The following is a 26,820-nucleotide window of genomic DNA, read 5'->3' as shown; positions in this document are numbered from 1 at the left end:
AATAGGAATATGAGAAAAGCAAAACAGCTGGATTATGTGATGGAATTCTGGATTTTTTTTTTGTTATTTCAAGTTTTATAATATTATCTGAATATAATCTTATGATATTATTTGAGCAATGATGTATTTAAAACATTTTAAATCTTTAAAAAATAAGCTCTTAGGTACTCTACTGGCTCCTGAAAGGCTGTAAAATGCTGAATCTCATCCACAGGTGAGTCTCCTGCAGAGACCTGGGTCCTCTTTTTGAAGATAGCTGTAGCCAGTCCCACTTTTAGGGGCCTATGAGGCTGTCAGAACTTGCTGATGGTGATGGTGGCATCAGCCCGAGTTTGTCAGGCTATGAGGCTGTGCTCTGCTTTGTGATGGAGATACCAGAGAGAAGTCTTTCACTAGCAAAACTGTCTCTCCATCTCTTTTTTTTTTTAAATATTTTATTTGGCTGCACCAGGTCTTAGTAGTGGCATGTGGGATCTAGTTCCCCAGCCAGGAATCAAACCTGGGCCCCCTGCATTGGGAGTGTGGAGTTTCAGCCACTGGACCACCAGGGAAGTCCCTGTCTCTCCATCTCTTAACCACAGAGGTCTACTCACTGTAAACAACCACCTTAGCAAACTGTGGGCATCTTCTAGAAAGTCCATGACTTTAGGCATGCTGCGTGCATGCTCAGTCACTTCAGTCATGTCCAACTCTTTTCAACACTATGGACTGTAGCCTGCCAGGCTCCTCTGTCCAAGGGATTCTCCAGGCGAGAATACTGGAGTGGGTTGCCACGCCCTTCTCCAGGGGATCTTCCTGACCCAGGGACTGAATCTGTGACTCTTGCATCTCCTGCATTTGCAGACAGATTCTTTACCCACTGAGCAACCTGAGAAACCCCAAAATGTAATAGAGGTGCATGTTCACTCAGTCATGTTCAACTCTTTGAGACCCCATGGACTGCATCCTACCAGGCTCCTCTATGGAATTTTCCAAGCCAGAATATTGGAGTGGGTTGCCATTTCCTCCTCCAGGGATGGAACCCACATCTCAGGTGTCTCCTGCTTTAGCAGGTGGGTTCTTTACCAGCTGAACCACCACGGAAGCCCAATGACTTTGGGAGGAGTTCCTAAAAGGAAACCCTCACTGTTTCCTCTGGTATAAATAATGGTTTAGAAACACCTTTAATGGTGGTGGTTTCCTGTTATCCGTTGGAGCTATTATTGTGTTGCTTCATCCCGAGGCAGCTGCACCTGGACTGTGTACACCATTTACTGACTCATCCATTACACAAATGTGTATTGAACACATCCAGGATAAGATCAAGAGGCAAAAGTAAGACAAAATCCCTGACTTGGAGAGGTTCATAGCTGGGGAAACAAACACATAAACACAGAATTCAACCCACAGAGCCATGTGCTATAATTGAGGAATAAACAACACTGTGGGAGCCAAAATACAAACTGGCTGCCTTGTCTGAGGCCATCAGGGAATGCTTCTGAGTCGTGTAGCACGGTGATTAGGAGCACAAGCCTTACAGTTAGGCTAGACCTGTTTGTGAATACTACCATTTGCCACTTGCTCCCTCTGTGACCTTATAACTTTACCTTCTCCACAATTTTCTCAACTTGGCTCATAAGGTGATGCCTATAAGATTAAATGGAATACAGTATCTCTTTAGATAAGCCTTTGCACATAATTAATGCTCTCCCAAAGTACCTACTATCTTTATCATTATTAGAAGTTATGCAGGATATTAAAAATTGAGTTAGGACTTTTCTGGTGGTATAGTGGATAAGAATCCACCTGCCAATGTAGGGGACACAAGTTCGATTCCTGGTCTGGAAAGATCCCACAGGCACTTAAGCCCATGGTGCTGCAACTACTGAAGGCTGTGCACCCTGGAGCCCAGTCCTCTGCAACAAGAGAAGCAATGAGAAGCCCGAGCACCACAAAGAAGAGTTAGCCCCTCCTCGTCACAACTAGAGAAAGCCCACACAAAGCAACGAAGACCCTGCACAGCCAAAACTAAGTAAATAAATATTGAGTGAGAATTCACCAAGCCAGGAAGGGAGGAAGGCTTGGAAAAGCCTTGAAAACATGAAAGAATGGGAACTATCCTCCAAAAGCAAGGAATTTAGTGTTTGGAGAAAGGAGGTCGATGAGGTTTGTACAAGAAGCAGGAAGCGGGTATCGAAGAGTTGCCAAATGAGGAAATTTGATTTTATTCCGTGGAAAGAGGGAGACCTGTCCCCCAGCATTCACATTCCTCACTCCTGAGTGTGAGCTCCTTCTGACTGGTCCCTTTAGAAACATCATTTTCCTTCCCTACAGGAGACTACTCTCTGTATCTCATGCCAGCTGCCTTCCCTATGTTTCTGATGCTGGGCTGCACAAGACAACCTCTGGGGTAGGATGGCTCATGGTTCCAAGAGGGCAGGAGTGGGGTACCAGTCTGTACTTACAGATGCAGTCTCTCTGGTTCTTGGCCAGCTCAAAGCCTGGCCTGCACTCGCAGGCAACACTGCCCTTCGGAGCCTCCTTGCAGATGTGACTACAGCCGTGATTCTTATTCATGCAGCTCAGACCCTCTGCAAAACAGCAGCATGCAGCCAATGACCAGGTTGCATCAGAATCCAGAGCCCAGGCCAGCCACAGACCTGCCTGCCTGGTGTCCATCAGCCCCATGTTTTAGAAGATGTCATTCATATCAAGCCAGTTAACAGAGATGTGAAAATTTTCTTATGTCACCCAAAAGATGAGATGTTTCAATTCTCCAACAGAGATAGGAGCCCACTTAATACACTGAGAAGAAAGTACCCACCAGAAGGTAATTCCCTCACAGTCCAGCGGTTAGGACTCCACGCTTTCACTGCAGAGGGACTGGGTTCAATCCCTCATCAGGGAACTAAGTTCCCACATGGTGTGATCAAAAAATTAAAAAAAATAAGTACCACTAAGAACTCTCTGTTGGGTGTGGAATCAGAACCTGTGGACCCCAGGAACTTGTCCTCAGACTCTTATCTCTGCCATGTTGTTACCCATACTGATCAAGAATGCAAACAGAAAAGGAGAATCTCTCTACAAAAATCTGCAGATAGACAGGTGAAGATTCTCAACCTTTTCACATATTCTTTTCGGGGGGCAGGCAAGCACCATGCTCTGTGGCGTGTGGGATCTTAGGTCCCTGACCAGGGATTGAACCCAAGCCCCCTGCATTTGGAGCACAGAGTCTTAACCACTGGACCACCAGGGAAGTCCTCCCTTTCATATATTCTCAAAGATGATTTTCAGAAAATTTTAACCGTCCTCTCTACCCTCACCAAATCCACACTCTGGAGACGACTGTGACTCCTTCTGTATTTTGGCATCACCCTATGGACACCTGCCCAGGGACCTCTCTTATGTGACCACCTTCAGATAGTTCCTGGGCCCTCCCTCAGCAGGCTCAGAGGTCAACAGCAGAAAGAACAGAGAGAGAGAACTCATATATGTGGTTTCCTTGAGCGGCTATAAAATCCTTCCCAGGTAAACTGTAATTTTCATTAGGCCTGATCTTGTGGTAAATATGGTGGGAAGGGAGTTATTTTCCTAGATGGTTTAGTATGCATCTGTCTAATTGATGGGGTCGCAGAAAAGCAGACATCTGTGTGGTTTGCCAGCATCATGCCTCTTCTCAATACCAATTCTTTAGGATCCTGCGACCTCTTAGCACTCTGCAGGAACTGTTATCATACCCAAGAGTATTCTCAAAACCTCTCCCTGGTTTGCTCAACATTAATAGGTATGTCATATCTTTTTTGCCTGTTCATACTGTTCATGGGGTTCAGTGAGAGACTTTATTTTCTTGGGCCCCAAAATCACTGCAGATGGTAACCACGGCCATGAAATTAAAAGATGCTTTCTCCTTGGAAGAAAAGCTATGACCAACTTAGACAGCATATTAAAAAGCAGAGACATTAATTTATCGACAAAGGTCCATATAGCCAAAGCTATGGTTTTTTCAGTAGTCATGTATGGATGTGGGAATTGGACCATAAAGAAAGCTGAGCACCGAAGAATTGATGGTTTTGAACTGTGATGTTGGAGAAGACTCTTGAGAGTCCCTTGGACTGCAAGGAGATGCAACCAGTCAACCCTAAAGGAAATCATTCCTGAATATTCATTGGAAGGACTGATGCTGAAGCTGAAGCTCCAACACTTTGGCCACCTGATGCAAAGAACTGACTCACTAGAAAAGACCCTGATGCTGGGAAAGATTGAAGGCAGGAGCAGAAGGGGACAACAGAGGATGAGATGGTTGGGTAGCATCACCGACTAGATGGACATCAGTTTGAGCAAGCTCCAGGAGTTCATGATGGCCAGGGAAGCCTGGAGTGCTGCAGTCCACTGGGTTGCAAAGAGTTGGACACGACTGAGGACTGAACTGCACTAAATAGGTATGTATTCATATGATGCTTTTTTGCATTTGTGCAATGTAACTCTAAAACATTTTTAAGAGTAGGGATTTTGTTCTCATTGATTCTCCACTGACAAGACAGTTTCTAATACTGGAAGTGGCACTCTTTTAACATGAGTACAAAAAGCTTTCATTCGACTTCTCCAGGATCCAATACTGCTCTGTATTGTGCCCCTAAAACCTTAGCCAGTTGGTTCTAATGAAGTCAAAAGTCATTTCTCTCCAATTCTCACCATGGGACCCATGGATCTATGCTTAACGGGAATGATTGTTTTAATACAAACAGATGTCATTTCTATTCCAAAAGAGAGGGCAACAGCTAATACATCCCACATTCTCTTAAAACCTTCTTGTTTTTTATCTGACAGTTACGAGCTGTTTGAGCTCCAGCACTCAATCTGCTGGAGGTGGTTGGGATCCATTCACCCGTGCCAAGGGCTGCTGTCAATTAACACAGAAAGAGGCTCGCACTGGGTCGGAGGGGAGCTCTCTCTTGGCTTGGGCTGGTGATTTCTGAAGACAGTATTTGCTCCCAGTGCTAACATGGCACAGGAGGTGGGAAATGCCTCCAGGAAGCGTCCTGTCCTCCTAAGAAGGCCCAGCCAGCATTACAGTTGTTCTTGGATCAGCAGGGCATTTACAATAACAGGCTCCAGGAGCATCTAGGGCTAAACGTAACAGTGCCCAAGAAAAGGCAGCAGTAGAAACATCATTTTCCTTCCCTACGGGAGACTATCCTCCACATCTCATGCTGGCTGCTTCCCGATATTTCTGATGCTGGGCTGCATAAGATGGTTCCCAGGGTTGGGAGTAGGGGGAAGCACCCCAAAGTACACTCCCATACAAATCAGCTGCTGCTTCTTCTTTTTCTTTTTCATTCTGTTTACAAGTCTGTTAAGCTGTTTGCAAAGTGACCTTTACTGCTTCTCAGAGCAATTCATTTGCACAAGAAATATTTTGTAAGAACTGACTGTGCACCAGATAACATGGGGATGCACAAAGAAGCTGCCCCCTGATGTCACATCATATCAAGCAAGACCTAAAGTTACCAGAAGACACTGAAAGTCTAAATGACTCTGGAAATGCTAAGGGCTTTTTAAGAGGGGCCCCCGAAGCTTTTCAGAGTACCCTGACTCAAAACAAGGCCACTGCTAGGGTAGGCAGATGGACTGGTCCAAACTGGGGAAGCCAGCTAGCATCCTGGCTGTCCCAGAAACTGCCTGGACAGTTATGTTTAGGACTGTTAGTTCACCAGGAAGACAACAGCTCAGAAACCTGAGAAATATCCCATTCTGGGAGACCCCTGGCCCAGGGTATCATTGAAGCATATTATTGGGAACTGAATAAAAATAATCCCTGCAAATAGGGCAAGAAAAGGAAGAAACAGACCCTGCTAACAGCACAGCCCCTTACTCACTAACCTGCCACCTTGCCCACTACTCTAAAAAGGCAGCGGTGCAAACATCTAGAAATATTCTCAAAGCAGACAAAACAAAAGAGAAATGCTCATTTTGAGAGCCTGAGCACCCATGAATAGGGACAAAGGCAGGCTGGGGCCGTGTGTCTCTCTCCAGCCTACCCCCATTACATGGGTGAAAACACACAGTCTCTTTTTCAGCACTTTGGGGTCTCTAAGGATGAAAAAAAAAAACACAAATAGCTTGAGTTTCTCTTGGAATTAACTAGTATGATCCCTTATATTAAAGAACATTTAGTATATAATTATTAATAACAACATCGGTGACTCTAGAAAATACCAGCTTGCAGTGTTTATCTTCTTTCAACCATTTTTAAAGGATCAGCTGTGGGTTTTAAAGTCTATTTTAATATAGATTCTAAGAGTTTAACGTGCACTTCAAGGAGGGCATCCTAGAGGAATACTGTTTAGGGCTGGCTCTATTTGGAGAGTTAAAACCCTACAATGGAAGTGGGCAGCTGCAAGCGGCTCTAATCTGTGGGCTCACGCCACCGCAAATTCACCCAGCATCCAGGTTAAAACACAACAGAAAATCACAGAGTGCTTCCAGACCACAACCCCAATACTTGGACTTGGGTTTTAGCCCCAAACAAATATGCTCATTTTAAATACTCTTCAGGGGTTCTAAGAATGTCTGAATCGTAAAGAATTTAGAAAACACAGATTGTGGAAAGGAACTGCTCTTATGGTCTTGCAGTCTGAGGAGCCTGTGTCTGTAATCAGTCTGGGGGACTTGGGGACAGGAGAAGGGGCTGAATCACTTTGGAGGAGCGAGGGTAAGAGAAGGTCTTAATCACTGCCAGTGGCTTCACGAGAGGTGGGACGCATCCTGGGGGTGTTCAAGCACAGCTCTGCCTACAGGACCACGAGCTCTACCTCCCCGCCACCTGAAGAGGAAGCCAGAGGGACTTTCCAGGAAGCAGCTTTGAGCAGCCAGAGGGGAGGGGCCCTGAGATCAGGATCATTCTCGTGCTGCTGGCATCTTAATTCAGCCTCAGACCAGAGGCACAGCTCATGGAAGAGTCCAGAGAACCCCTCAGGAAAATGAAAATCAAACCTGCTACTCAGTCAAGGGCCACACCTGCAGGAGCTAAGAGATCACCTGATTAGAGCCACGCGTTATGAGTAACCAGCTCACACTCTGACAGTAAGCAGGCTGGGGGATAAGAGCATCCGATTCCTCGTTTCTCTGACTCCTCTTCTTAACACCCAAACAGGCCTGCTGGGGAGGGCTAAGGAAGGAGCCATCATTCTTAGAAAAAGAGGCAAAAATCATCTTCCACAAAGAAGCCCTTGAAAAATCACTAAAACCACCACAATTAAAATAATAAATCTATAAATCCTGTGATTAAATAGTAGAAAAACTGAAAATCACTTCATTTTAACTTATGAGGCTGAACAAGCAGCACAAAGGAGTTAACAGTCTAGTGTTTGGGGCACTTCCCTTAGAAACAGGCACGGGCAACCATGGGAGACATACCGCCATCAGAGTGTGGTTCTTTGGCTTAAGAAAGAGCACGGAAGAATTAAAAGCACATCACTGAGTTAAAAATGGTTGATTGGCCACAAGAACTTAACGCCTCTCCCTCCTGAGAATCCACTGAACTAACAGAAAAATAAAATAGGTATAAACACAAAGCAGAGAGAACGAAAGCCATCAGAGGAGAGGAGTTTTCTGCAAATTTATGGCAAAATGGTGAACTGCAATATGGGTGAAGGAAACCCTAAAATAGAACCCCCCGCAGTCTGGGGAAGGGGTCCACCTGCCCCCTGGAATCCCAGAGGTCAGAGTCCAAAAATAGAAAATACAGGGAAGGCCCACTCTTGCTGAAAACAGGGCAGTTCACTGAGTCTCCACAGGAAGGCTCCAGCCCCCTCCCTCCCTCCTCACTAAGAGCAGGCTCACACTTGGTGCTGTGATTTGCAGCACTTTTTTCAAAAACTTGGCAGATCATCATTTCTCCTAAGACATCGTCATGCTTGAAATGTGCTCTATTTAGAGATTAGAATCAGCAACTGTGAGAGCCTGAAGAGACCTCGGAACTCACCCAGACCAACTCCCTCATTTTGCCAGGTGAGGAAGGTGAAGCTGAAATACCCTGCCCACTCACCCTCAGGCCTCCAGACTTTATGCATGGTGTGCTTTCCTCTAGAGTCACTTGGGGGGTAGGGGGACTCTCAGATGTGACCCTGCCCCTCTCCCCGCCTCCCCCCAGCCGAGCAGAGATACCTTCTGAGCGGTGAATGCACGTGTGCTGGTTGTCACTCAGGAAAAAGCCCTCCTTGCAGCGGCACTCGTAGCTCCCCATGACGTTGACGCAGGTGTGCTGGCAGCCACCATTGTTCTCCAGGCACTCGTCCACGTCTGCAGGGGGAGAAGGCTGAGCCTTTGCCTGTGGGGCTGCTTCACACACACCCCCTCCCCAGCACACTCCCAGCCCCCACCCTACTCCCCACCCCACTGCCCAGCAGCTCAGGGGCTCCTGCTAAGCAGAGACGAGGTCCCTCTTCAGGACCTTATGTCACAGAAGCTCTCAGAATTGAAGCCAGTGGGACTGCAGGTAATTAACCCCAGCCCTCACAGGTCTGTGGCTCCCTTAAATAGGCCCTCCACCTGAACACAAGGTAATCAGTCCAGTAAGTATTTACCTTCTCTTTCCAAAGCTCAGTGCTAGAGGAGACAATAAAACACAGATGAGTAAGATGCAATTCCCTGGCTCGAGGAGCATCCCCTTCAGCAAAGGGAAAGAGACACTGTACTAGTAATGGTGAAGTAGGGTAAACGGTGGTACAGAGGACGGAGGTCACATCTGGCTGTGGGTATCAGGATGGGTTCTTTGGAAAAGCTGATGAAGGCATAAGCCTTGCAGTCTTTCTTCAATGAGAAATCAGGAGAAGGGACTGGAGGCAGAAGAAAGGGCGTGCGTGTAGCAGGAAGGCTGGGGGACATGGAGTATGTTCAAATAACTGTGGGTCATTCAATTTGACTGAAGCATGGTACAGGTAGGGAAGTTACAGGAGACAGAACTGGGAAAAAAATTGGGGTCACACTACAGAGGACCTTAAATACCAGGCGAAGAAGTTCCTACTTCATCAGAGAGGCAATTGGAAATCACAGGAGCTGGGGTGACAACGGTCAGCCCCTCATGTTGGGAAGGCTAAGACAGCACTGGGGGAAGGACACAGGGAAGGGAAGAATTGAAACCTGGGAGTCCAGCTTCAACCATGTGCCTGAAATAGCCATGGCTGGTGCCAGAGGGGACCTGACCTGGGCCCTGGCAGTGGGGATGCCTGTTGCTGTTCAGTCACTCAGTTGTGTCCGACTCTGTGACCCCATGGACTGCAGCACGTCAGGCTTCCCTGTCCTTCACTACCTGCTGGAGTTTGCTCAAACTCATGCCCACTGAGTTGGTGGCCTAAAGGAAATCAACCCTGAATATTCATTGTAAGGACTGATGCTGAAGCTCCAATACTTTAGCTGTCTGATGCGAAGAGTCAACTCACTGGAAAAGACCCTGATGCTGGGAAAGATTAAGGGCAGGAGGAGAAGGGGAAAACAGAGGGGATGCCTAGGATGGAAGAAATAAAAGAGAACTGTGGACAAGGTGTCATGTGGACATAGGGTGAGGTGGCTGAGAAACATGAGGAAGAGCTGGGGGTGGAGATTGGTTGGTCCCTAGCAGGGCAGGGAGGTGATACATGTGAGATGCTGACATCCAGGGCTAGATCCAGTAGACTGCGGGAAACCTGAGCCTGGTGTGAAGACAGCTCTGAAAACCACTTACTTGTGGTGTCCTGATAAAATGCTGGAGGCAGCTGAGAAAGTCAAACACAGGAGTGTAGGCAGGGAAAAAGGGAAGGAGAGAGAGGAGATGGCCAGAGGAAGAATCTGGAGAACACTGAGGGTAGCAGGATGAGAGAGCAGGAGCCCCAATAAAGAAGCCATCAGCAGTGAGGGAGGGAGCCTTGCCCCAGTGCTGTGGCCCCAGGGCAAGGTTAGAGGACCTTTCTTCCACTGAGTCACACACACTCCTGTACACAGCTCCATCAATACACTTACAGCTATGCATTCTCAAAACCTTTTTTTTTTATTTGTACCTTTTGACTCCTCAAAGTTGTTTATTTATCCATCTCCACTAGATTGCAAACTCCTTGAAGACAGATTTTTTTAAAAGTATATTTAGCATAGCCCTGTAACCTGCAGGCACATATTAACTCTTCAATGCATGAACAAACAAGAAGAGCATAGCATCATCAGAGCTAAAGAAGAGGAAACTTCCAGAAAAATCTCAGATCTGATAGAGGCTCGAGGAGAACGCTAATGTAAAAAGCTATTTATTTTCTCCGGCCCTCATTTCCCATGTGCCTATCACTAGCTCCTGAGGGCATCTGTAACAAGAACATTCACATTTAAATATCTGTTATCTGGTTTCAAGCTTCAGATCTTACAGTCATCCGTCCTCCCACACTACCTAGCAGATGCCTTACTAAACTGATGGGACTCCAGCCATCCCCTGAAGCCTAACAAACTTGCCCTTCTCCGTGCCAAAGGGTTAAGGGAGCACATTCCAGAGGGTGAGAGACGCTGGGACACACCTGGCCTGGCTGTTCCTGCCGAGAGGACCGGGGTGAGCAGGAGCAATCTGCCTCTCTGGACACCAGCATCTGGCCCGGCTCTGAGTTGCCCCACCCTACCCCATGCTTCACCCACTATTCCTTTTCTCCAAAGCAATCAGAAAGTATCAAGTTGGGTGATACACTCAGATTAAAGTGAAAGTTGCTCAGTCGTGTCCAACTCTACACAACCCCATGGACTATACAGTCCATGGAATTCTTCAGGCCAGAATACTAGAGTAGGTAGTCTTTCCCTTCTCCAGGGCATCTTCCCAACCCAGGGATCGAACCCAGGTCTCCCACATTGCAGGTGGATTCTTTGCCAGCTGAGCCACAAGGGAAGCCCAAGAACACTGGAGTAGGTAGCCTTTCCCTTCTCCAGGGCATCTTCCCAGCCCAGGAATCAAACCTAGGTCTGCCGCACTGCAGTTGGATTCTTTACCAACTGAGCTATCAGGGAATGAATTAAGACAAACGTTCACGTGCACACTAGGCTGGTGAGTTTCTGCAGAGCATAAAACAGTGTTTCACAACCTGGCCGCAGGTTAGAACGCTGACATCTGGACCACCCTAGTCTAACTAGCCTTGGATGAGACCTGGTGTCATTTTAAACTTCTCAAGTGATGCTAATAGGCTACAAGACCTAGTAGCTATTCCGTGCTCTCAGATATTCAATAAACAGAAATGGAATTCAGGTGGGGTGAGCTGTCTGGAAGAGCTACATTTTGTTTTTCAGGCTCACAGGCACCCAAGATCCTGGAGCAATCTGGGTAGAGAGCCAGAACTCAGTGCTGTTTGTCCTCTGCATATCCTGGCTCATATATTGGCAGCTGGTGTAAGGTCAAGGGCTGAGGAGAGGTAGGGGCTATCCAAGAGAACACAGAAAACTGCCACTCCTAAATTTTGATACTGAGCTCCTTTCCCGTCACAAAATGCTTCTGCTCTTTTGAGTCCAGATGGCAGAGAGGTTTCTCTGTGTGCTGGCCCCACTCTTCACGTATCACTGTACTTCCTCTCGCCTTCCTTTTCATAGAATCGTGAGCCCCTTCAGAGGTACTCAGGATGCTCAGGGCCTTTCTGCAAGGCAGACTCTTGCTACCAAACCCAGAAAGAGACCCCAGAGAGGGGGAAATGGAAACAGTCTGCTGAAATATCTGAGTTAGCAGCCAGGCAAGGAAGGACTTGGGGCCTCGGGATTTCTGAGCAGGCTTTTACTCCAAATGACCCCACCCAAGGTCCTTAGTCCTTAACTCCTGGGTGGTTCTGCGTGTTGTTCTTTAGAAGTTCACACTTCCCCCAGGCTGTGAGTTTGGGCACAACTGTGATCAATGGGTCTTCCATCAACTACAGATCCTCAACACGCCATTGGCTAATCAAAGGGAAATAAGTGATTTCCCCCAGAAAATGTTTTTTTTTTTTAAACATACTGTAAATTACACGCTAAATATAATTTCTTTCTTTTTTTTTTAGTTTTTAATTAATCTCAATTTATTGCTGCTCTCAGGATTGTGTCTCTAATGTGTCCTTTTGTGGTGCTGATGACCTAGAAAGTTGCAGAGGGGTTAGTGACTCCCAGCCCTCAATCTCTTCTTCCTGAGAGCTGCAGGCTTGGAAGGCCAAGTGGTCTAACCAGTGCTGGACCTCTCATATCACACACAGGCAGGAAGGGAATGAGTCAACATCAGGATGGGGCTCCAGGTGACATGACAAAGGTTATATCAGGCCTGAGTCCCAAATACTCTCCTTCCCCCAACACTCAAAATGTAAGTTCAGCCTATACTCACTTAGTGACTTTTATGGCTTCCCCAGTGGCTTAGTCAGTAAAGAAACTGCCTGCAATACAGTAGACTGCCTGTAATGCAGGAGACAGACACCGGTTTGATCCCTAGATTGGGAAGATCCCCTAGAGAAGGAAATGGCAACTCACTCCAGCATACTTGCCTGGGAAATCCCATGGACAGAGGAGCCTGGCAGGCTACAATCCACGGGATCATGGGATCGCAAGAGTCGGACTTAACTTAGTTGACTAAGTCACCACCACCACCATGCTCAACTCAAAGCATTTGATCAAGTGGCCATTTCCACTGCACAGCAAGGGAGCATCTGAATTAGCTGTCCCTGCAGAGGTGGGGCCTGGCTCAAGCTTCTCTTGGGTTAGCCAAATGGACATCAGTGGGTCAACCACACGAAGGACTGATGCCAAAGGAATCTGATGTCCTCTGAGTCCCATGATGTCCTTCTGTATCACTGCTAACATCAGCCTTCAAGTGCAAATAGGCCATAAACACTTGCCTTCCAGGTGTGCCACATCTTCTAAGACCATCCAACATTCAGCCCTATCCAACTGCTTGCTATTTTTAAATTCTGTTTTATTCCTAGCATAAGGAACCAATGTAAACAATGCTCTTTGCAGTTCCTAACTCAGAGACTGAAACTCTAACAGATGTTTTTGGTTTGTGGGGTACTAGGAGGATGTTAATGGAAGGTTTCTGTTTGAATTTCTCTCTCTTTTAAGAAAAAAGAGGGGAGTCTATCTGGCTGAGATCCAAGCACACATGTGGAATATTTACGACAAATAGTTTTACTTGATTCTGGAATAGAGATGTTTACAGGATTAAAGAAATAGCTTTAAGTCAAGACCCTTTTAACACAACACTAAAGATCTTAAAAGTAACAAGTCAATGCCAGAAAGTCAGTAAGTACTAATGACAATATCCACCACCTCCTTGGACAATGGAGGGTTTATATTACGAGTGACCACATAAAAACTAAAATACTTACCCTGGTTTTCTATTAGGGAGTATGATTTCTGGGGAGCCAGAAAACACAAGTTTCTGATCCCAGTTTTCTTTTAATGAATATGTTTTTGTCAAAGAAAAGACAGGGGTGGGGGTGCTAGAGAGGAGGTAAATGATAATTACCATCTCTACCCGTTTTTCTTACCGAGACAATTATGACCATCATGAGCCAACATGAAGCCATCGAAACAAATGCAGCGATAATTGCCAGGAATATTCAGACAGTCATGGACACAGCCTCCATTGAGCTCATTTCCACATTCATCAATATCTGAGGAGCAAAACAGAAGTAAGCCACATAGGCACTATTGCTTTAGTGTGGAGAAATATATATTTACCTTTTAATCAGCCATCCCACCTCTAGGAATCTCCAACAACAGTAAAATTAATATACATAAGGTTATTCACTGCAGAATTTGTAATTACAAAATACTGGGAAAAACCTAAATGTCCATAACAAGTAGTTGAAGAATTAAGGTACGTTTACTTGGTGGAATACTATGCAGCTGTTAAAAAGAAACAATGGGAAAAATCTCTACAAACTGATTTGGAGTGATTTTTAGAATATACTAATAGGTAAAAAAAATCAAAATGCATAAGATTATTTGTCATATGTTCATGTAAAAAATAAGGAGATATAAATACACATAAAATTCCAATGTGCTTTTTTTTTTTTCAAAATTAGCTTACTTTAAAATTTACATGGAAATGCAAAAGACTCAAGAGTTAAAACAATTTTGAAAAACGAAAACATATTTGGAGGATTTTCACTTACTATAAAGCTACAGTTATCAAGACAGTGTGTGGTACTGGCATAGAGGCAGGCAAACAGATCACTAGAACAGAATCAAGAGTCCAGAAATAAACCTTGTATTTATGGTCACTTGATTTTAGACAAAAATGCTAAGGCAATTTATTGGGAGAAATGATAGTCTTTTTAAGAAATGGTGCTGAGACAACTGGATATCCATATAAAAAAAGATTCATTTAGGCCCTTATCTCATATCATACACAAAAGTCACAAAATGCATCAGAGACCTAAATGTAAGAGCTAGAACTAGAAAACTTTAAAGAGAAAAAATATAAAGGTTTTATGGGAAAATCTTTGAGAACTTCGGTTAGGTAAAGATTTTTTTAGATACAACATCATATATAACACAAAACACAAAATCCATAAATTTAAAAATTAATAAATTGGACTTTGTGGAAATTTTAAACTTTTACATTGCAAAAGATATCATTAAGAAAATGAAGAGAAGCCACAAATTGATAGATAATATTTGCAAATCACATACCTCATAAAAGACTCTTATAATTCAGTAAGACAAACAACCCAATTTTAGAATGGGCAAGAGATCTGAATAGACATTTTACCAAAGACAATACACGGGCTCAGATGACAAAGAATCCGCCTGCAATGCAGGAGACCTAGCTTTGATCCCTGGGTTGGGAAGATCCACTGGAGAAGGAAACGGAAACCCACTCCAGTCTTCTTGCTTAGAGAAATCCATGGACAGAAGAGTCTGGTGGGCTACAATCCATGGGGTCACAAAGAGTTGGACACTACTGAGTGACTAACACTCTACTCCAACACAATAAGCACATAAAAAAAAGTACATCGTTAGTTATTTGAGAAATTCAAATTATAATCACGAGATACCATTCCACACTCCCTAGACAGTTATAATAAAAAAAGACAGACAGGGACTTCTCTGGTGGTATAGTGGATAAGAACCTGCCTGCCAATGTAGGGACATGGGTTTGACCCCTGGTTTGGGAATATCCCACATGACATAGGGCAACTAAGCCCATGTGCTACAACTACTGAGCCCCTGTTCTGCAATTAAGGAAGCCTGTGCGCCTACAGCCTCTGCTGAGCAACAAGAGAAGTCAACCACAACAAGAAGCCCACGCACCGAAACGAGAAAGGAGCCCCTACTCTCCGCAAATAGAGAAAGCCCACTCAAAGCAAAGCAGACCCAGCACAGCCAAAAATCAATAATGAATTTTTAAAAAGAAAGACAATGTCAAATGTTGGCAAGGTTGCAGAGAAATGGGAATCCTCATACATTGCTGATGGTAATAAGATGGCATAATAATAGTAATAAGTCACTTTGGAAAGTTCCTTGGCAGTTTCTTAAAAGATTAAACACAAATTTACCACATAATCCAAAGATTCTACTCCTAGATATATATCCAAGAGAAATGTCAAATCACGTTTACGTAAAGACTTGCAGGTGAATATTCACAGCAACACATTTATTTATAAGAGTCCAAAAGTTGAAACAACCCAAAAGTCCATGAGATACTAGTTAACAATAAGAAGGAATGAAATATCATTACAGGATACAATATGGATGAACCTCAAAAACATTATGCTAAGCAAAAGAGGCCAAACACAAAAGACCATGTATTATATAATTCCATTTAGATGAAATGGTCACAAAGGCAAAACTACAGAAACAGGAAAATAGGTTAGTGGTTGCCTGGAACTGGGGCTGAAACAGAGACAAGGAAAATGTTTGAAGGCTATTAACGTGGTGATTGTACAATTCAACTAATTTACTCAAAATCACTGATTTGTACATTACTTAGAATTGGTGAATTTTATGCTATGTAAATTATAACTCAGTGAAGTAGTTAAAAAGAAAATACATATTCAGCTGCTTATTTGTACAAAAGAAACATAGGAAGGAGAAACCAGAAAGAACAGAGATTGGTGACCCATGGCTTGTGGGAAATGGGGTGGAAATGAGGAATGCAAGCAGGATAGGAATAGGATGAGGGAGTAACAGTTCTCTGGTTTTTGTACAACTTTGATTCAGAACCATGGTGATGTTTTACATACACACACATCAAGCAGGAAGCAGAAGTGGGGACTGAGGGAAGATAAAAAATGGAATACAGAGAGAAACAAATGAATCCAAATGTACTATAAATGAATAACGCAACCACACTGAAGGGGATGGGGAAGAAAAGTACTAGCCTAAGTAAATTCAAAAAATAATGACTTGATTGGATATTGTAAGGTTGAAAACAAAAACAGTTGTATATAAATACCATACCCTAATTATTAAATCTGTTTTACCCACAGGATTATGGAGTAGCAATTCTGTATATACTTTATGTGTATACCGGGATTGAACAAACATACATATATTGCAAATAATGAGAGCCAGGCTTCTTACTGTTAGAGAAAGAAGTTATAAATAAGCCAAGAGGGAGGTTAGAATAATCCTGTGATACTGCTTTGGAATCTGAAGTATCAGTGTAACTCACTGTTTTTAAATATATAGAGAAATGCATAGATAAAAGGAATAAAAATAGATAAGTGTGTATGTGCGGGTTAGTATACATACATATATTTCCTAGCTCTGTCCACTGAGAGGGCCTAGGAGGAATGACATCCCAGTAACAATGAAAATATCAAGCATCCAAATCTTGGTTTCCATACACCATTTCCCAATAAAAGGAAAACCAGGGCTCCTTGAAGAAGTGGTTGCTTCCAGGGCTAGGGAGGGGAAAATACAGGTTGAGGCTGGAGCATTTTGTGGTATCAGAAAATTAGGAGTTTCTCAAAAAAGGATGGGGGCATGACAACAGGACACAGGGGACCATGTGAAGGAGCTCCCGATGGCTAAAGCTGGAACAACTTGAGCCAAAAATAAATAACTATATAATTAAATAAATACCTGGGAGTCCATACTGGCATAACATACATAAACACATAAATCAACGCATAAATAAACAGGAAATGAGGACAGAGCTTCCTTAGAGAAGCCCTATTAATAGATGTGCAAGGAACAAGAGAAATACAAAACTACCAAGAGGCACACTTCACAGTAACAACTGATGCAGGCAAGATCCACAGTTAGATGCTAATATCAGTGGACAAAATTTGAGAACAAACAGGACATTCGCATAGGCCGAAAGTATCTGCTCCAAGATATAGCTCTGCTGAAACGGAAAAAAAAGTAACTCTGAAGTGGAAAACACAGAATATATCATTTTAACCAGTGATCAAGATTAACATCACCTGTAGTGGGACATGTTGACATCGTGTACCCCAGATGTGATGCAATGAAAAGCACACAAAAATTGTTCTGTAGTAGCCTCGCCAAAAGTTTCACTTTTGTATTATTACAAATGCAGAACGAGAAAACACAGGACATTCTCTTATCGTGTCTGTTCCTACTATATCACTTTGTATCATGTGGAAACATAACACCAACAAAAGAACCAAACAGCACTCATCTACAAGTCACTGTCAAGAAAGACCAGGAAAGACTGAGGAACTGTCACAGACTGCAGGAGACAAGGAGACAAGTTAAATGTACTGTGGGACTTTGAGCTGGATTCCGGAAGGGAAAAAAATAGAACATTAGGAAAAAACTGGTGACATTTGAGCTAGTCTATATAGTTAATAATACTGTGCCAATGTTAATTTCCTGGTTTTAATACTCTACTGCAGTTATATAAGTTGCTAACATTAGGGTAAAATAAGTAGTAGACATATGTAAAGAATTCTGCACTACTTTTGCAAATTTTCTGAAGTCTAAAATTATTTCAAAATAAAAAGTAAAAAAAAAAAAAATACAAAAGCCAAGTCTAGATTCATCCCTAGATGATTCAGTTCCTTAAACTGAGAAATAAGGACCCTATAATGAATACTGACCACTGAAACATCCCCTCTCCAAAGTCTGGGACATAAGCAAAGATCATTTAGAATATAACATCCTTCACCTAAAGTCACCTCTGAATCACATTATTTTAAAAATACTCAGGTCCCATACTTTCAGTTTTCCAACATTTTGGCAGAAGAAATTTGTAGAGGATAAAATTTTGTTCACTCTGAGCAAACCAGTTCCCATCCTTGAACTTAAATAGGGCCAAGTGACTGGTGATAATCACAGCACAAATGACACCACAGACGGGACCTAAGAGGATTAAAAACTAATAAGCCAGAAAGTACACATAAAGGAGTTACATCCTTGAGTATCTGTATCTTTGAGTCTTTGCAATCCTCATTTTCTTTCCTTTCCCTTCTTGGAAGAAAGTTTCCACTTACGGATCCCCGTGCCAAGAAATCCAAACTAAACAGGGAGAGCCTCACTTGCTAGGTTTATAAATACTCCAAGTATTCAAAAGATCAGATCCTTCTAGGGTTCTGGTTGAAAATGACAGTACAAAGAATACATGCTCCCTGTTAACAATGATTACCTGTGGATAAAGGAATAGGAGGATCTTTACTTTTCTATTTCACACATTTTTGTATTGTTTTGTATTGATTTTTATAACAATAATCACAAATTATTTTTAAAACCAATTTAAAAGTATAAGAGCAGCGATGCCAATCATTAATTCTTTTAAACTAAATAGCAAACTTTTCACTCTAAACTGTTAGTAATCAATTTCAATTGTGATAAGCAAAACTCAATAGCTAAGAATCACCAAACTCTTGCCACTTGTCATTCAATATCATTTACTAAATATGTAGTTTATTCAAAAGAAACCATGGCGTGGTTTCTACCCCCAGAAAGCATACAGTGATTGAAAGTCACAATGAAAAAGTGAACACTTTTATCCCCAAGCAGGATATGAACATATGTGAATTCCAGTACTATACATAGAATATTTAATACAGTGAGGATGCAGTATGGAGGAATTGACAGAGAAATGTTTCAGAGAGAGGTAGTCTTTTGGCCTCCCATGATGCAGGGCAGATAGAGAGAGATGGCCGTCTATCTCCAGGAAAAGATAAGCTTGAAGAAACGGAAGGGTTTATGGATGGTCCACCAACCCCACTTGCTATGAACCTGACCAGGAGCACATCGCTGATATGAGAAGTGGGAGTTTTGTTCCTCATGCACAAAAGAGACTGTAAATAATAGGATTTCACACTCAACCAAAGAGGGATACCAGGAGCTGAGTGAACAGGAGAGATGTGAGAACAGCAACGGAGCTGGAGTTTTATCTAACATTCTTTCACCTGCAGCCTAATTGTGCGAGCATGCCCACAATCCCCTTCCCCATGTCCTCATCAGTAACATGAGAGACAGGATTGGCTCAGAGCTCCCAGAAGAGCCCTGCCAGCTCCAACATGCTACAACTTCCATTCCCCAGAGCAGCCTGCTCCTACGAGAGTCCACTCTGTGGCCAGCTCCCAACTTCAGAATACCTGACACGAGCTAATCCCCAGTGGCCCAGAACACAATATGGTGGAGTCCAGCCTTCAGGCTCCCAGGTATGGCGCTCTAAGGGCTTAAAACATCCCTCCATATACACTTTTCCAGGGCTGAGGCAAACCTGCAGCTCCAAATGAGGCAGCCTCCTGGTGCAGCTCTAAAGCTTGGCAGGTCACAACACCAAACCGCCCGAAGTCATGGACAAGATGGAGTCACCAGTGCCTCAGGGGAGGGCGGAACTCGGGCACTCCTACTCTGGAGTGAGAGTACAAGCTGCCCCGGGGAGGTGAAGGATCAGCCCTGCTCCGGCAGGCATGGCTGATCAACACAGCTGTTCACTTTCTGCCCCCAAACTGAGTGGGACCGAAAGACACTACTAAAGCACCACTTTTCTTTGACAGAAGCTAGACAAAATGGCATTTCAGAGCCACAGGCAGATGAAACTGTATGATGAGCTCTGGGGAAAACCTGATGTTCCCAGTTTTTTAAGGATCTGAAATACATTTCAGAGACTGGGTGATGTGACCCAGGGCTGGAGTGGGAGGGTGGGAATAGAAGCATTTTTACCAACACAAGTGGCCACTACAAGCACTGAGGAGGTGGAAGGCTTCCCCCAGTGACCCACACACTACTGGTTACCAGGTCACTTACCCTCACACTGCCTGCCCTCCCCTTGGTAGCCAGGCCTGCAGGCGCACTTGTAGGAGGTGGGTGTGTTCTCACACAGGGCATTGATGTGGCAGTCATCTAGCCCCTGGGCACACTCGTCCACGTCTGCAAAAGAGTAAAGCAACTCCTAGGGTGTTTCCCTAGATGACCTGGCCTTGGTCCCTCTCTAGCATCATCTTCCACCAGCCCACACCACCTCACATCTCACCATCTTGGAAGTCCCGGGATTGACATATGATTTCCAGGCCCCTGTTTCCAGGCACAGACTGTTCGCTCTGACTGTGATGCCCTCTCTACACAGCTCAGACCCACCTCCCCTAGGAAGCGTGCCAGGACCCCAGAGTGCAGGTGAGATGCCCCCCAGGATGTGCTTGCATATCACATTGTCACCGCTTTCCTGCCTGTCTAGACGGTTGATTACAGATTGGGTCTGTGTCCCTGAGGCCACACACAGTGCCTGGCACATGAGCAGGCAATGGTAAAGGCCTGCTGAAGGCAAGATCAAGGTGGCAAAGATAATCTGAGAAAATGGTCTGTCAGCTTTCTCAGGGTTTGCGATATGGGGGGACAGCTCGCCCTGGGCTCTGAGCCCTCCAACCAGGCAAAGCGGGAGTGGTGCCCCCAGCCGCAGCCCCTCCCCGCGGCCCACCCTCTCAACCTGGAAACCCGCCTGGGCAGAAATATTTCCTTGGCTGATATCCCTCTAGCATGTGAACTAAAAACAAACATTTTGAAAGTATTGCAAGGCCAGTTCGTGCAGAACGGGGGTCCCCGATTCTCCAAAAGCAGCTGTTCCACGGATAGAAACATTCCCAAAGCCCATCGGAGAACTTCCCAGCCCCGACCTCACCCCTGAGGAGCCCTCAGTTTCCCCATCTCCGCAGAGGAGACTCCCAAGCCCTGCTCCCCCGCGCTCCGCCCGCGCGAGTCTGACCAGCAGGCGCTCCACGCGGACCGGAGCGGGAACTGTCATCAGCCCCGGGTCCCAGGCCCGGCCGCGCACTCAGGCCCCGGCCTCTAACCCGCGCGGTGGCGGCGCCTCGGCCTGTCTAGCGGCTAGGGCCCCAGGGGAGCAGGGGCCACGCGGAGCCCCGCATCCGAGCCGCGACCCGCTCGTCCCGAGCGCCCCCTCCGCGAGGGGACCCGGCCCCTTCCCGGCGCCCGTCCCGCCCCGCGTGCCAGGTGCGTCCCCGCGGCCGGACACTCACCCTCCGGCGGCCCCGCGGCGCGGCCCCGGTCGGGCGGGACGGCCGCCGTCAGCAGCAGGGGCAGCAGCAGCGCCGGGGCAGCCCTAGGGCAGCCGCGGCCCGCGACCCCCATGGCAGGCGCGGCGGCTGCGGGCACAGGCAGGGGAGCGCGGGCGGCGAGCGCGGCGGCGGCTCCGGGAGGTGTGTGCGGGCGCCCTGCCCGCCGCGCTCTGACACCCCCGGCCCGGCCCCGCCCGGCCCCCGAGCCCCGGCCTCATTTTCACACGGTCCTCCCCTGGCCGCCCCTCCCGGCCCCCTCCCTCTCTCGCGCGGTCCGGCGGAGGGGGCGCGGCCGCAGAGGCCGGAGGGCGGCTGTCAGCGGGGCGGGGGCGGGCCCCGAGTTCCCCGCGCAGGCCCCCCGCCCCAAACCCGCCGCTCCCGCACCGCCGCCGCGCTCCGCCCGTTCGCGGTGTCCTCCAACTTGACCCGGTCCCTCTTGTGAGGACAAATAGCACTTTTGGCCTGAAATATTGGTACACGGGGCACCCGGAAAGTGTCCTGTGTAGCTCAGAGTCCTATAGTCCCCAAACCCCGACGCCACCTACGGGACTTGCCCTTCTCTCCGCTTAGGAGGGGAATGTGTATGGAATGAAAGTGATTCCCCGTCCTTCGGAGCCTCAGAAGAGCTCACTGGAGAGTCGGACCCTAGCTTCTCTGCTCACCTCAGCAGGCACTCTGTCTACACCCTTCTCCGTTCTGCCCAACCCAGGACTTCTCTGATCCCCTGGCCCAAAGTCCTCGGAGGACAGTGGCCTACTCCCCGCCGCCACACCCTCTTCCACACTTTGCTGAGACTGTCCCTCTCTGGCACGATGCTGGGCCCAGAATCATAACAGAAAATGTTCATTTCATTGAAAAGTGGTTAAATGTATTCCCTAAAGTGAAGGGAAAGGGGGGCCAGAAGGTCAAGGATGAGCCACCAGGTACAAGAGACAGCCCAACAGGGACACAAGTGGTATGTACGACCACCTGAGCTAATAAACATAAGTTCTGACCAGCTGCATGTACAAGGCAGTGCTTGTCACCTGGCCCTCCAAGCAAGACATCCTTACAAGAGAACACACCTTCACAGGGCCCTCCCACACCGTCCTAGGCACAGGAGATGGGAGCTCATGATGAGTAGCATCAGCATGGCTCCAGGAGCAAAGGTAGCAACAATTCCCAGATGCAACAAAACACCATACTCAGGGATTTCAATGTTCTTTGAGCTTCTCTGTATTTATTAAATTTTCTCCCGTGAATATATGCATATATACATATGTGTATGTCTCTCTCTCTGTGTGTGTATATATATATATTCATTCCTTTGATAATCAGAAAAAAATAAACATCACAAAAATCCCCACCTAGCTCTGGCACAAAAACGTGTCTCCCCTGCTCAGCACCTCTCCTCCACTGCCTCTGCCCCGCCCATCCCCACAACTCCCAGGATGAGACTGCCTCTTCACCTCTTCCTTCCTAGTTCTAGAGCTGCTCTCCGCTGGAGAATCTGAGAAAATAACTTTTCTGTGGTTATTTTTCTTTTGACCTTTTCATCCCCAGCTAATGCAAGCAGGTTGCATCCCTTCTTCTATCTTTCCCCCATCCCTCCCACTCCCTTTTGTTTGGTGCTGAGAGAGACACTCAGCTATTTCTAGTCATAAGGGTGGTTTTTTACACATTTGTAAATCTTCACTTAGTGAAACATTCTCTCCGCCTTTGTCTTTGTGTCCTTAACGGTAGCCATAAATTACCGCCTTCTTTTTCTCTCCAGCTGCATCAGGCTTCATTGCTTCTGAAATGATCAAAGTTATCTTCTTTGAAAATCCAACTAGAAACTGCCCATTGTGTGGCACAGACCTCGTTAGCTCCAGTCAAAGCATATAAATACATAAAGCTGCCCGTTAAACTCTATGGGAGCCTCCTCCAGTCCTTGTGCCTGGTAAGAAATAAGACGCACTGTTCTTTCCCTTCACCATTTCCCCAAGTTTATATGTCAGTAAGAATACAAATTAATTATAAGACCCAGTGCTTCTTTGCCTAAGAGAGTCAGTTTTCCCTCGTGTTTCCTGGAAAAGTTTACCACTGGCACAGATCTCCAAAAATGTTGTGAATCCTATTTTGTTTGCCCGAACTTCCATACAAACGTTCTTTCAGCTGGTCGGCTCCCAGATTCCTGGGCAACCTTTCTGACGCTTAAGATTATAGTCGGTATGGTTTTCAACTGGGAATTTCCATAGGGGAAAGGCTTCAGGGGAAATTTGTGCTCAAATGTCGATGTTTTCAGTGTTCCAACGTCAAGGGGGACTTGGTGGGCCCCGAGGTAGCTGCTGTCTGCCCTCCATTGTCTCACTGAGGTCCCCACACTGTCCGTGGGCTAAGGCTGTACCTCCTTCTCATCTCCCTCAGGCTAAGAGGCTGTGAACCAGACGGGAGGGGAGAAAGAACCCAGCCAGCCTTGTCTCACTGGTTTGGGCTTCTGGCACTAAGACTGTGGAAGCAAAAACTATGAGTGCCCCTGAACTGCATATGGCTGGGGTGAACTCTGCATTCACTGGACACCTTTCAATGCCCACTTTTTTGACTCTTCAGCAGTTTTTGGAAACTCCTTTTAGAAATTCTCCCTCCCTTAGGTTTTCATGGCAGCAGGCAAGCTCGTGATTTTCCAGCCTCTCAGGAATTACCTTCTCAGTCATCTTTTTGAGATCCCCTTTCAACACCCTCTCCCCGATGGTTCGTTCATTCACTTGTTTCTATAATAGAAGTCTCCCTTTAGCTTTGGTTCTGTGCATTTATCTCCAGCTGACTACTGGATGCCCATACCTTATCACCCACAGGTCCCTCAGATTCAAGATGTTCAAAATGGAGTTCATCTTCTTCCTCAAACCTGCTCCTTATCAAGTGCTTCCTCTTGATAGCACTTGATAGAAAGGCACCATCATGCTGCCAACACTAGGTCAGAGACCTATCAGTCACACCAGAGTCCATTTTCTCTCTTCCCACAACGTACAACATACAAACCCTCATGTCAACCCAACCTTCTTAACATCTCTCAAAACCATCCTCTTCCTTCATGCAAGCTTCCAGAGCTCAGGACCTCTTCATCCCTCACTTGGTCTGTTGTTCCCACTCTGTGGCTCTTTATTGATCTCCCTGTTTTGAATCTTACCTTCGGTGCATCTTCACAGTGGCTGTGGGAGTAAAATGTAAATTTTGTCACACCAATCCCAGTCTCTCTCAGGCTAAAGTCCAAACTCCCTTGATTCAATCACTCTAAAAAACATTTGCACAGTATCTACTCAAGCTAAACATGACATTCTGTTAGGTACATACCCAAGAGAAATGAGTGTTTACACAAAAAAAACACATACAAGAATGTTCATAATGCTGTATTCACACTAGCACAAAACTAGAAATAACTCAAATCTCCATCAAATAGAGGATGCATAAACAAATTGTGAGATATTCATTCAATGGAATACTGTAGGGCAATAAAATGAACAAACTCTAACACATTCGATGACACAGAGACATCTCATGATTATTTATATTAAGTGAAAGAAGCCAAATACAGAAGGGTATATATTGTACAATTCCACTTCTATGAAGGCTAAGAACAGATAGAACTAATGAATTGTGATAGAGGCCAGGATAGTAATTCCCTCTCGGAATGGGTGTTGACTGGGAAGAAGCATGAAGGAACTTTCTGGAACACTAAAAATGTTTTAGATCTTGATCTGGGTAATGGATGTATACATACAGTAAAAATTCACTGAGACACTAGCTTACACTTACAACAGTTTATACACCTTATTGTATGTGTTTTACCTCAAAAAGTAAGTTAAAACAAGAACTGCCTAGCCAAAGGCCTTTGTGGTCTGCCTGACACCCTCTGCCTTTCCAACTTCTCTCCTACCCACAAGTTATGCTCCAGCGACACTGAACTACTTGTATCAGGAGTTTGTCATTTCCTACCTCTTGTACCTTTTCTTTTGCTCACACTCTTCCCTTTGCCTAAAAGACACAAAGTGGGTCTCAATAAATAAAATGCAATATCTTGATGAACAAATGATACTATACCCCAGGGGAAAGGTGTTTACTGAGATGTCCCCCAGACAGCTATGAGATACGGATGAAAGTACTAGAGTCTGCAGGTTAGCAGGTCCTGAGAACTAATGCAGAAAAGAAAACTCATCAGCTCTCACGCACACGGTCATTTCTCCTCCATGGATGGCTTTCACATCTTCTGAAAAACCTTTCCAGTAGGTTTGATCTGGACCCATCCCCATTTGCTCGTTCATCCTTCACAACAGATGTTTTCCTCTGCCCCAGACAGCCCCTGTTCCACGGAGGGAAGCTGCCCCACCTCCAACTTCAGGCTCAGGAGATGGTTTAAGAAGATCAGTACTTTCATTCCATCCCCCCTGTGACAATCATTGGTTCAAGGATACACACATGACAGTGTTCCAATCAGAAGCAATTTCAGTCTCTTTGCTTGAAAGGCTGGAATGGAAGCGCCCTCTTTTCTTGCTATGATATGGGTGTGGTGAATGAGAGTGTGGCAGCCATCTTGATACCAACCCAAAGAGGGTAAATCAAGAGGAACCTTGACGCCAACCCACAGGCACACCCCACCTCAGGATCTCCAGGCATGTGTGCCAGTACACTTCCTTATTGTTGTTGTTGGTTTTAGTTTCATTTATTTATTTTTGGCTGTGCTGGGTCTTTGTTGCTCTGCGGGCTTTCTCCAGTTGTGGAGAGGAAGGGCTACTCTCCAGCTGTGGTGCACAGGCTTCTCATTGCAGTGTCATCTCTTCTTGCAGAACATGGGCTCTAGGGCACTCTGGCCTCCTTAGTTGCAGCATATGGCTCAGTAGTTGCGGCTCCCGGGCTCCAGAGCACAGGCTCAGTAGTTGTGGCATGCAGGCTTAGTTTCTCCACAGCAAGTGGGATCCTCTGGATCAGGGATCAAACCCCTGTCTCCTACATTGGCAGATGGAGTACCAGGTAAGCCCCTTCCTTATTGTTTGAATTGGTTTTTAAAGTTATTCTTTATTTTTTAAACTGTAAAAAATATATAACATAACATTTACAAGTTGAACCATTTAAAAGTACACAGTTTTCTCATGGCCGCCCCTCCTGACCTTGAACATGGAGTAGCTCCTCTCTGCCCTCCCTAAGAAAGGCAATCCCAAAGAATGCTCAAACTACCGCACAATTGCGCTCATCTCACACACTAGTAAAGTATAGCTAAAAAGTCTCCAAGCCAGGCTTCAGCAATACATGAACCGAGAACTTCCAGATGTTCAAGCTGGTTTTAGAAAAGGCAGAGGAACCAGAGATCAAATTGCCAACATCTGCTGGATCATCAAAAAAGCAAGAGAGTTCCAGAAAAACATCTATTTCTGCTTTA

At 45.6% G+C, this 26,820-nt stretch overlaps 1 protein-coding gene across 6 annotated transcripts in view; it reads right to left on the bottom strand.

Moving 5' to 3' along the window:
* Nucleotides 1-21,945, bottom strand: part of SCUBE2 (signal peptide, CUB domain and EGF like domain containing 2) — a 69,625-nt gene extending 47,680 nt beyond the window's left edge. For 2 of the 6 annotated variants that reach the window (XM_043481751.1, XM_043481748.1), the window contains exons 1-5: nt 21,390-21,945; nt 20,164-20,286; nt 13,473-13,598; nt 8,146-8,280; nt 2,445-2,570 (exon numbers count right to left, since the gene is read on the bottom strand). In XM_043481751.1, the coding sequence (XP_043337686.1) occupies nt 2,445-2,570; nt 8,146-8,280; nt 13,473-13,598; nt 20,164-20,286; nt 21,390-21,501 (622 nt within the window). In that variant the 5' untranslated portion in view covers nt 21,502-21,945. The remainder of the gene's footprint in view (nt 1-2,444; nt 2,571-8,145; nt 8,281-13,472; nt 13,599-20,163; nt 20,287-21,389) is intronic. The other 4 variants (XM_043481752.1, XM_043481747.1, XM_043481753.1 and 1 more) reach the window with 4 other exon arrangements.
* Nucleotides 21,946-26,820: the final 4,875 nt, after the last annotated feature.

The sequence above is a fragment of the Cervus canadensis genome, chromosome 11 (assembly GCF_019320065.1).
Source record: "Cervus canadensis isolate Bull #8, Minnesota chromosome 11, ASM1932006v1, whole genome shotgun sequence".
Classification (NCBI taxonomy): domain Eukaryota; kingdom Metazoa; phylum Chordata; class Mammalia; order Artiodactyla; family Cervidae; genus Cervus; species Cervus canadensis.
This window is presented reverse-complemented; position numbering and strand designations above follow the sequence as displayed.